This window comes from Echinops telfairi, unplaced genomic scaffold (genome assembly GCF_000313985.2).
Source record: "Echinops telfairi isolate 266 unplaced genomic scaffold, ASM31398v2 ScPeMD7_7468;HRSCAF=8506_0, whole genome shotgun sequence".
NCBI lineage: Eukaryota > Metazoa > Chordata > Mammalia > Afrosoricida > Tenrecidae > Echinops > Echinops telfairi.
Genome location: NW_022111369.1, coordinates 49,716,516 through 49,728,692, shown reverse-complemented (window position 1 = coordinate 49,728,692; position 12,177 = coordinate 49,716,516). Strand labels below are relative to the sequence as shown.

The following is a 12,177-nucleotide window of genomic DNA, read 5'->3' as shown; positions in this document are numbered from 1 at the left end:
TTTTCTAGTTTCCATTATGATTGCCTTTTATTATCAGTGGTTTCATAAATACAGTCTTTGAACATCTACTTGTTTTGAAAGTAGAATATCAAGAGGGAAGAATATATTCAGTATTTCTCAAGCTAAAAGAACTGAAGACAAAATATTCTATGGACAAAATATCGAACAATTCAGGAAATATCAAGAGAAGATAGACCATATAAAGTCACTGTACCAAAAAAGAATTTTTTCAGGGTTCATCCATTTCAGGAAGTTACTGTTGATCAGGAACTGATGGTGCGCCAAGCCTTGACAGCAACATACTGGCTTGGAGCAGCGCATTAACAGAGAGGACTGTGGGGCTGGCCCCAATCCGAGTTACGTTGACCCCCCTCCCTGGAAGAATGTACTACAGAGGACAGCACTGAAGATACAGCGTGAGGAGAGTGGCTGGTCTGTCCTGACCACACACCTAAGCAAGCTAAAAGGCAAAGAGAGAAAGACAGAGAGGAGAGCCTCATCCTGGTCCACCAAACCTCAAGGACCACATCCCTGCTTGGAGCAGCCAGTACACAGAGAGGACCGGAGGGCCAGCCCAAACAGGAACCATGATGTCCGCTCACCGGCCCAGAGCTCTACGGTGGTCAACACTGGAGACACAGGGCAGGAAGTGTGGCCAGTCTGACCCCCAACAGTGGGGCGACCCACGAAGGGAGCACAACAGAACAGCAAGGGAAGCAAAGCAATGAAGTTCTGGAGAAATTCCCAAAATAGACTTCTGACTTACGGGGCAGTAGTTGGCACCTCATCAGACCTGGTTGGAAGACATTCATAGAAGTCAGCTTTTTAAAAAAATGTCCCCCTTATTATTTTTTTTTACTTCAAAATTTTAAAATTTATCTTTTAGATATGTATCTGTATAAGATAGGATAAAAATCTCAAGGAGAAAGCAATGGGGGGGAGCTATGGTCCCAGGGGGTGAGAGATGGGCTTGGGAGAAGAGATGGCGGGAAAGGGAGTGAAAGGCCAACAAACTCAAGGACAAGGGAACAATAGGGGATCTAAACTCAATGGTGAGGAGGGTGTAGAATATCCCGTGGGGTTTGATCAATTGTAATGTAACCAAGAGGAATTACTGAGAGCCGAATGAAAGGTAAGCATGATAGTGGGACAGGAGAAAAGTAAAAGGAAATAGAGGAAAGAACTAGGAAGCAAAAGCTATATAGAGAGGTATAAATATAAGCATGTACACATGTACATATATTAATATATGAGGATGGGATATTGGCCTATGTACCTTTATTTATATGTCAAAGTATTAAGGAAGCAGACAGACTTTGGGCCTCTACTTAAGTCTTCCCTCAACACAAGAACACTTTGTTCTAATAAGCTGGCACTGTGTGCTACTCACCTTCCCAACACAATCACTGATGGCAAAATGGATGCATAACTAAATGTGATGAAGAAAGCTGATGGTGCCTGGCTATTAGATGCAGCACCTGGGGTCTTAAAGGTTTGAAGTTAAACACGAGGCCATCTAGCAGGGAAGCAACAAAGCCCACCTGGAGGAAGCACACCAGCCTGTGTGATCCCAAGGTGTCGCCGGATCAGGTATCAGACATCAGAGTACCCAAAGCAAACAGTCATATCAGTGTGAAGGAGAAGGGTCGGAGTGGAGACCCAAAGCCCATCTGTAGACAATTGGACATCCCCTCACAGAAGAGTCACTTAGAAAGGATAATTCAGCCAGGGTGCAGTTTAGCACCAATGAAACATACAACGTGCCTCTTGTATGAATGCTTCCTCCCCCCCACTCTCATGACCCCAGTTCCACATCACAAATCCTGCTAGACCAGAGACTGTACATTGGTGCAGATTAGAGCTTTTGACACGCAGAAGCCAGGACAGATCAACCCCTCAGAAAGAGTAATGGGAAGAGTGGCACCATGAGGGGCGGGAGGGGGCACAGGGGAAATCAATCACAGTGATGGATGTATGACAACCCCTCCGCCCCCCCCCCGCCCCCCATGGGGGAAAACAACAGAATGTGGGTGAAGGGATACAGCAGATGGTGGAAGATACAAAAAAATAATAATATATATTTTATCAAGGATTCACGAGGGTGGGAGGGAGGGAAAAAAGAGAAGCTGATAATAAGGGCTCAAGTAGAATGATAATGTTTTGAAAAGGATAATGGCAACACATGTACACGTTTTCTTGATGTAATTGATTTATGGATTGTTATCTGTAAGAGCCCCCAATAAAATGATTTAAATGTAAAAAAAAGAAAAGAAATTGGAAAGACAACCACCTGGCCAGGCTACTGGAAGAGATGCTTTACAGCTCCTGCAAGCGCCCACTACTAATGAAGGTCATTCAGCAGGATGCAGACATCATCAAACAATATCACTGACAGCACCCCAGCGTAAAATCCTGTGGAAGGTCATTTTAAAAAGTGGCAGCAGTACATGAAAAGGGAACCGCCAGACAACAAAGCCGGATTCTAAAGAGGACGTGGAATGAGGGTTTGCATTGCTGACATCGAACTGATCTTAGCTGAAAGCAGAGAATAACAGACGATGTTTACTTGTGTCCTGTTAACTGGGTAAAGGCATTCCCCTGTGTGGATCATAATAAATTATGGACAATGTTTCAAAGAATGGGAACTGCAGCAAACTTCCTTGCCTTCATCCAGAACTGTTTATACCAAGAGGCTGGCATTTGAAAAGAACCAGGGGACGTTGCATGGTTTAAAATTAGGAGTGCTGTGTGTCAGTTGTATGCTTTTACCGTATTTATTCAGTCTGTGTGCAGAGCAGATAATGTGAGAAGCTGAACTGTAGGAAGAACATGGCATCAGGACTGAAGGAAAAATAATTAACAACCTATAATAATTCAGATGACCCAGCCTCTGTTGCTAAAGGTGAAGGGGACGTAAAGCACTTACTGATGGAGATCGAAGATTACAGACTCCAGTATGAACAACCCCTCAACATAAAGAAAACAAGAGCCCTCCCCACTAGACTAGTAAGCAACATGATACATGGAGAAAATCCTGAAGTTGTCAAGGATTTCATTTGATTGAGATCCACAATCACTGCCCAAGGAAGCAGCAGTAAGGAAATCAAACGACATTTTTCTATGGGCAAATCTGCTGCAAAAGACCTCTTTAAAGTGTTTTTAAAAAATAAAGATATCCCTTGAGGGCTAAATTGTGACTGAACCAAGTATTGATATTTTCAGTATGCATGATAAAGTTAGATAGTGAATAAGGAAGACAGCAGGAGAAACGATGCATTTGAATTTTGGTTCTGGAGAAGAGTTGGATGGGACAGGGAACCCAGAAGAAGTAATAGATCTGCATTGCAAGAAGTACAATCTGAATTGCTCCTTCGAAGCAGGAACGTCAGTATTCGACCTACATTAGACATGGTATCTAAAGGAACCGGTCATTGGAGAAGGACATCATATTTGGTGAAATAGAGGGTCAGCCAAAAAGAGAAAGACCCTCAAGGGGATGGATTGGCCCAGTGGCTGCAAGAACAGGTGCAAACGTAGCAACTCTTCTGAGGATGGCACGTGGCAGGAAGCATACGCATGCTGCCTTATATTGGGCAGAGGGTCACTGCCAGTCAGCAGCGCCCAACAAGAAACAACAAGAAGCTGTTAATTATGTTATAAAATGACTCTCACTCAAAACACATTTTAATGGAAAGTTACATTACTTTATCTCAAATATAAAGTTTTTAAACATCATAACCATTTTTTTAAAATAACATGAGGCACATTAATGATGATGATTATTTACATTGTCAGTTTTTTAAAAATAATTTTATTAGGGGCTCATACAACTCTTATCACAATCCATACACACATCAATTATGTAAAGCGCATTTGTACATTCATTGCCCTCATCGTTCTCAAAACATTTTCTCGCCACTTAAACCCCTGGCATTAGGTCCTCATTTTTCTCCTCCCTCCACATTGTCAATTTTTAAAGCCATGTAAATCTCAAATATTTATCAGAAAGAAAGAGATAAGTAATAAAAAAGTCAGGAACAAGTTGTTATTGTTTGTTTAATTACTTTGCCAACTACCTTGAGTATTCTGCAATTGGTCTTAGCAGAGACAAAAGTGTGGTCGATCTTCTGGGATTAAAGAACAGATCGCTTAGTGTTAAAACTGAAAAGACCACTAAAAGTAATGTAGGCTGATACATGTCATGTTACAATTGGAAACAAGCTGAGGATTCGTATGTGACTTGCTCAAGGTCACACAGTGAGTTGGAACAGAGCACGAACTAGAATTCGGGTCTCCTAAGTTTCCCTTCCGTAGATTTTCCACACAACGATAAGCCTTTTGAGGGCAGGGCATGGCTTTTCTAATTTTAACCATTGTTATCTCTTTTGAAAGCATGAATGATATTAGAATTATATATTATCTAGGATTAGCTCCCTGAGAAGCTCATTTAGTAGACAGGGGGAGTTAATGAGTATAGATTGAGAGAATATTTATGTTGTAAAGAATATTAAACTACTGCTTTGTTTCTGTTTTAGCCAAGAAAACATTTCTTGGGCAAAATAAATCCTTCTGGGGACCTCTAGAACTCGTGGAAAAGCTTGTTCCAGAAGCTGCAGAGATAACAGCAAGTGTTAAAGACCTTCCCGGACTCAAGTAAGTTCATGTCTCATTCTGTTTCTTAGGAAAAGCAAAAGAGTAATGGTCCTGAAGAATGACCCCAAAGATAACAATTATTCCAATAATTTGTGACATGATAATCCAAAATGTATAATGCTATTTTGAATAGTACTCTTGTGAGAGAAATGGAAATATAAAATATTCAGAACAGTATGCCTTTGAGGTATAATTAATTGTTAATCTAAGAGAGGTTGTCTTGTTGAAATAAGAAATATTTCTTTCTTCTTCGTCATTTGTTTGTTTTAAGACCCGAGGGAGAATTAGTGAGTTTCAAAAAGTTAGCTCTAGGGAGGTGGCTTGCTGGACTTGATGTCGGAGTCTGCCAACGAGTCGAACGGTCCTGAGAGGGGGAGTGAGGATTAAGGAAAAAAAGAGAGACAGAACGTATTTGGAGGGCAATAGTGAATACTGAAGCCCCAAGTTTATTCTACATCTTCCTTTTATACATGCAGAAACAACCCGGGGTTATATTTTTCTCATTGTTAACCAAGCACATTGGATACACATCAACAACTCTATGTTTTTCCAAACCAAGCATCCTTGAGAAAATTAACCATCCTGATTTCCCAGAACTCGCAAACGTCCTTGTTCTTTTTCTTAATCTCAATGTCAAACCGCAGAAGCAAACAGCAGATACTGATATCTTCTCAGCCATTTCAAGGCTGAGTCTTAATGGCCTTCAACAACTTGGCTCAGAGAAAGGGAGGCATTACACGTGGTTTTGAGAACCAGACTGAGAGTGTTAGCAAATGTACTCGGGAATTACCACCTAGAATTTGCCTTAGAATCAAAAATGTGGTGGCAATCCTTCCCAAAGTAGCATACTTTAATTTTAATCAGATAGACTGTGTCTACATGAGTGTCTGGATACTTCTGTAGACCATTTTCCATTGTGTCTTCAAGAGACCTTGTGAAATTATAGTCTCACTCAGTAATTGATTCTTTGCCAGAGCCTTGTCCCAACACACCTCTGCACTCTCACCAGCCCGTATGCAATTCCTCACGGAGGAGGGTGGGTGGAAAGGTGGGGAGGAGCCCTCCAGATGCGTGTTATACAGGGAGACCACCCTGTACGTCACTCGGGCCCCTGCTCTGTGCTTATGTCTTAGTTGTTTGGTTTCTGTGTTTTATAGGACACCAGTAGGTAGAGGAAGAGCCTGGCTTCGTTTGGCGTTAATGCAAAAGAAACTCTCAGAGTATATGAAAGCGCTGATCAATAGGAAGGAGCTTCTCAGGTACGGATCTGTGCTTTTTCTGCATTTATGTTAACTAGCAAGTTTAAAAAATGAAAATGGTAGGCTGTGCCTTCAGAGAGCTCCGAGTCTGACATTTTTTAGTGGAGTCTATGAAATATGTAAAGTTAGGGTGCAGCCTTGCTCCTCTCCTAAGCGGGCACTTAGACAACTTTTTAAGATGAAGCTTCTGGGAGAATAGACCCTTCACCATTCTGTCTGCTCAGAGGCTTCGGAGGCTGCCAAATAACCGTACTATTTCCAGAGATAGGATAAATTTGTAGCTCTTTCATGTGCTGTTGCTTATGTTTGAACTATTTTACCGTTTCTTAATATCTTTCCTTAAAGGATAAAAAAGAAGAGAAACAATAAAATCAGTAGATTTTATGGATTGTTATCAATAATTGGGGTTGACCTGGAACAATTCCAGTTGACTTTGTGGAAAACAAATAGTTTGAAGTTCTCTGCCCATCATGATATCAACTAGGTTAGAAATGAATAGTTTAAGTTACCGAGATTTTTGTGTATTAGTAATGTTGGTGCATATTTGAGCAGTTTTTAGTCATCTGTGTGCCTTGAAGAATTTTTATCTGGAAATTTTCAAATACTTTGTGTCTCCTGTGCATGTTTATTTCTAAGTCATCTTATAACTGTTATACCTGCCCTGTGAGTATGTAGTATGGAAAAACCCAAAACGAGTTTAACTGGCCATCAGAAAGGGAATGGTTAAGTAAGTTTATAGTATATTCATTTAGTGCAATCTTATCAAGCTAGTATATTTCTGCTACTTTATTTATACTGGCTAGCCTGCATAGATAATGCTTCAAAGCTACAGTAGTTAGAAAGCAGGGACTTGGTGATAGAAACAAATCTGGAGATTGCATGATAGAATTTTGCCATACCAATGACTAGTTCATAGCAAATAACTTTTCAACAACACAAAAGGCACCTGTAGACATGGACTTCCCCAAATGGAATACATAGAAATCAAATTAACTATGTCTGTTGGAAGACAAGATGGAGAAGCTCAGTGTCAGCAGCTAAAAGCAGACCAGGGACCGACTGTGGCACAGACCATTGCCAAGAGACCCGATGAGCTATGGGAGGACATCACGACCATCATCGATGAAGAAAGCAAAAGACCATTAACAAGATGGGAAAAGAAGAAAAGATCGAAGTGGATTTCAGAAATGACTCTTAATCTTGGAGTCGCTAAAGCAAATGGAAGAAAGAATGAAGTCAAGGAACTGAACAGAAAATTTCAAATGGCAGCTTGAGAAGACAAAGTCAAATAATATAACAAATTGTGCAAGGACCTGGAGTTAGACAACCGAAAGGGAAGAACGTGCACAGTATATCTGAAACTGAAATAACTCAAGAAAAAATTCAAGCCTTGAGTTGTAGTATTGAGAGATTTTATAGGCAAAATATTGAATAATGAAAAGATCAGAGGAGAAGGAAAGAATACAGAGCCACTGTAACAGAAAGAGCTAGTCGACATTCTACGATTTCAGGAGGTAGCCTATGAGGAAGAACCCACGATGCTGAAAGAAGAAGTCCAAGCTGCACTGCATGTATTAACCAAAAACCAGGCTCCAGGGATTGGTGGAATACCCATTTAAATGTTTCAGCTAGTTCAAGAATCACTGGAATCACTCACTCATCTATGCCAGGAAATTTGGAAGACAGCTACCTGGCCAAACGACTGTAAGAGATCCATATTTGTACCCATTCCAAAGAAAGGTGACTCAACAGAATGCTCAAACTATAGAACAACATCATTGATATTACATGGCAGTAAACTTTTGCTTAAGATTATCCAACGAAATAGAGGAAAGAACTAGGAGGCAAAGGACATTTATAGAGGTCTTAATACAGGCATATACATGTGTAAATATATTTATATATAATGATAGGGGAATAGATCTATGTATATATCATTTTTTATGTGTATATATCTTTATATGCTAAAGTATTAAGGAAGCAGACAGACATTGGGCCTTGACTCAAGTACTCCCTCAACACAAGAACACTTTGTTCTAATAACTCAGCATTCTGTGATGCTCACCTTCCCTACACGATCGCTGAAGACAAAATGGGTGCATAAACAAAGGTGGTGAAGAAAGCTGATGGTGCCCAGCTCTCAAAAGATATAGCATCTGAGGTCTTAAAGCAGGCATCCTCAAACTACGGCCCGCGGGCCAAATGCGGCCCTCCAAGGACATTTATCCGGCCCGCTAGGTGTTTTTGCCATTTGTTTTTTTACTTCAAAATAAGATGTGTGCAGTGTGCATAGGAATTTGTTCATAGTTTTTTTTTAAACTATAGTCCGGCCCTCCAACAGGTCTGAGGGACAGTGAACTAGCCCCCTGTTTAAAAATGTTTAGGACCCCTGTCTTAAAGGCTTGAAGATAAAGAAGCAGCCATCTAGCTGAGAAGCAACAAAGCCCACCTGGAAGAAGCACACCAGCCTGTGTGATCATGAAGTGTTGATGGGATCATGTATCAGGCATCAAGACCCAGAACAAAAAAAATATCGATGTAAATGAGGGAGGGCAGAGTGGAAACCCAAAGCCCATCTGTAGACAATTGGACATCCCCTTACAGAAGGGTCACAAGGAAGAGACGAGTCAGTCAGGGTGCAGTGTAGCACTGACGAAACATACAACTTTCCTTTAGTTCTTTAATGCTTCCTCTCCCACCAACCCATCACCACCACCACTATCATGACCCCAATTCTACCTTACAAATCTGGCTAGACCAAAGCATGTACACTGGTACAGATAAGAGTCTGCAACACAGGGAGTCCAGGACAGATAAACCCTTCAGGACCAATGAGAGTAGCAATACTGTACCAGGAGTGTAGGGAGAAGGTGGGAAGAGGACAAACAACAGGAAGGTGGATGAAGCAAGACAGTAGTTGGTGCAAGACATGAAAAAAATAATAGTTTATAAATTATCAAGGGTTCATGAGGGAGGAAAAAAATAAGCTGATACCAAGGGTTCAAATAGAAAGTAAATGTTTAGAAAATAATTATGGCAACATATGTACAAATGTGCTTGACATACTGGATGTATGTATGGATTGTGATAAGAGCTGTAAGAGTCCCAAATAAAATGATTTAAAAATAAATAAATACATACATACATACATACCCCCCAAAAAAAAGATTATCCAAAAATGGTTGCAGCAGTACATTGAAACGTAGCTGCCAGAGGTTCAGGCTGGATTCAGAAGAGGACATGGAACAAGGGATTTCATTGCTGATGTCAGGTGGAAGTTGTCTTAAAGCAGAGAACACCAGAAAGATGTTTACTGTGCGTCATTGACTCTGCAAAGGCACTCGACCGTGTGGAGCACAATAAACCGCGGATGGCCTTGAGAAGAACGGGATTCCAGAACACTTCATTGTGCCCCTGAGGAACGTGGACGCTGATCACGAGACAGTTGTACTAACACAACAAAGGAATACTACATGGTTTCAATCAGAAAAGGTGTGTGACAGGGCTGTAGCCTTTCACCCTACTTGTTCAATTTGTATGCTGAGCACATGATCAGAGAAGCTGGATTATGTGAGGCAGAAAAACGTGACATCAGGATTAGAGGACGGCTTGTTAACAGCCTGTGACATGCAGATGGCACAACTGCTTGCTCAAAGTGAGGAGGACGTGAAGCGCTTGCTGACGATGAGGAGTGCAGCCTTCAGCAGGGATGACAACTCAGTGTAAGGAAGACCCAAATCCCCACAGCTGGACCAATAAGGAAAATCACAATAAATGGAGAAAAGGTTGACGTTGTCAAGGATTTTGCTTTGTTTGGATCCACACTCAGTGCTCATGGAATCAGCAGATGAGTTATATTACTTTTTAACCCATCTTTAGCTGGGAATGCCATGGAAACCTGTTCAGCCTCATAGCACCATGCAAACCTCCACAGAAAAGGGTGGCTGGGCATGAAGTGCTTTAGCCGGGCAGCAGGCGATCTCAGAGGTGGTCTGGACTGCCGCGGATGGAACCGCAGAGGTCCTCTGTGCTTCTTCTTGCTGACTGTTGTGTTTCTTCCTGTAATTTAACATCATTTTATTAAATAGCAAAAGAAAAGAATACTTTAACATTATAAATTATATTCAGCCTATGATTTTTATTGCTTTTTAGACAGCTTTTCTAATTAGTCAAATGTGAATGTATTTAAATTAACACTTCGCACTGCTAAAAGTTAGTTGACTGTATTAATAAAATAAGGTGGTAAATAGAATTTTTAAATTAAACAAATTAGGAAAAAGGCAACTTTTGAAAAACTAAAAAAGAGCATATTCAAAAGGTATAAAAGATTACAAAATTCTAGGGCACATAACACTATAAATATGTGAAAACATGAACAGAAATACCATTCTGATATTTCTTTTATCCAGACTATCTCCTGTGTAGAAAAATCTATTCTTGTATTAACAGCTACAGTACTTATCCAAGGCAGTCATCAAAGATGACAGTCATATTCAACAAGGAGGCAGGTTTGTTTCTGCGCATCTCCTGTTTACATTAGTGGATGACTAAGGCAGTACTACCACAGCGCCGTGTGGATTTGTCTTACAGCGAATTCTATGAACCCAATGCCCTCATGATGGAAGAAGAAGGAGCCATAATTGCTGGTCTCTTGGTGGGTCTGAATGTCATTGATGCCAATTTCTGTATGAAAGGAGAAGATTTGGACTCTCAGGTATGGGAAAGATAGTTACCCAGTGTGCCACTCGAAATGCTGTTATTACCAGAATTTGCATTGATAAGGCCATAGCAACCACGTTGGGGACCAGGGGGTAGATTGTGAGTATTAAATAGGATTTCTTATCATTTTGACATGAACATGAAAATTTTGGTTGTTTTTTGTTCAACTTGGCTTACAATGTTTGTATATTTTTAAAATTCCTGTCTTTTCTATGATCCCTGTAAAACGTATAGGCTAAGATATATGCAAAGACGGTGATACTTGAATATGCTTATATACTAAGTATTATGCTAAATACTAAACATCAGTATTGTATACTAGTTGAGAATAAAACTAAACCGCTTGGGTTCACATTCTGGCCCCCTCATTTCCTAGCTGAGTGTGTTTTCAGAATGAAAGCGTAGGTGCATGTGATACATTTAGAACAGGGCCCGACATGTACTGATTGCCCAGTAAGAAAAGCTCCTGTGTTTCCTGTGAGTATTTCTCACCCTTTCTGTATGAAACACTACAATACGTTTCTGCTACATTTTACTCTATGAAAAGAGAAATACGGTATTTTGATCTGTATTATTTTTGTAGTTTAATTTCTGAAAATTATTCCTAAGAGTGAATTTTATAAAAGCCAAAGAGAAAGAAATTTGAGGTCTTCTTTGTATTAAGATACTAAAATGGGGAGCTGATATCAGGGGCTCAGGAAGAAAATGCTTTGAAAATGATGATGGTGGCATATGTGCAAATGTGCTTGACACTGGATGAATGTATGGATTGTGATAAGAGATGTAAGAGCCCCCAATAAGAGTATTTTTTTAAAATGCTGTTGATCGTTTGCCTTAGCTATATATGCTCTATTCCTATTGACTTTTAATTTTTGGTTTTTGCTTACTTCTAATCTTTGTTCATTCTTTTAGTTGTTGTTAATTGGGAGCTAATACAGATACCATACCATTCCATACAGTCACATCAAGTAATATTATACAATTGCTACCACAATTGGTTTCAACATTCTTTTTCTTCTTGAACTCTTTGACATGAACTCCCCATTACCCACCCCCCAACTGTATCCCTTAAAACCTTTGTTAATTCTTGATTATACTGAAAGTTAAAAGTTTTTAAATCACAAATGTCTAGAACTTTCACTATTATAGTACTATTTTGAGTGCCTAAAAATAGATAATTATGCCATGCCTTCAAAAATATGTAATTTTATATTAAATTATGAAATTCTCTGTGTAGGTTGGAGTTATAGACTTTTCAATGTATCTCAAGGATGGGAACAGCAGTAAAGGGAGTGAAGGGTACGTACAAAGAAAATTAGCTTCCTCTGATGTCTTCAGTAGTAATTAATACTACTTTAACTGGTTGAAAGATTTCTGTTGATAAATATTTAAGTTTTGCCAAAAAAGTATCAACTAAGCCTAAAATTAAAATGTTCAAATTCAAATTAAAAGCTTCAAAACTATACATAAGAGTGCCTAGAGATTACAAATGTCCTTTACAGTATATCCTTTATAAATTTAGCAGGTGAAGGCACAATTGGTTTAC

General features: G+C 39.8%; 1 protein-coding gene across 7 annotated transcripts in view; it reads left to right on the top strand.

The window, feature by feature from the left end:
* RUFY3 (RUN and FYVE domain containing 3) overlaps positions 1-12,177 on the top strand; it is a 76,536-nt gene that overhangs the window by 42,112 nt on the left and 22,247 nt on the right. For all 7 annotated transcript variants that reach the window (XM_045284036.1, XM_013004847.3, XM_004703182.4 and 4 more), the window contains 4 exons: positions 4,536-4,653; positions 5,811-5,912; positions 10,503-10,626; positions 11,869-11,930. In XM_045284036.1, coding sequence (XP_045139971.1) covers positions 4,536-4,653; positions 5,811-5,912; positions 10,503-10,626; positions 11,869-11,930 — 406 coding nt within the window. The remainder of the gene's footprint in view (positions 1-4,535; positions 4,654-5,810; positions 5,913-10,502; positions 10,627-11,868; positions 11,931-12,177) is intronic.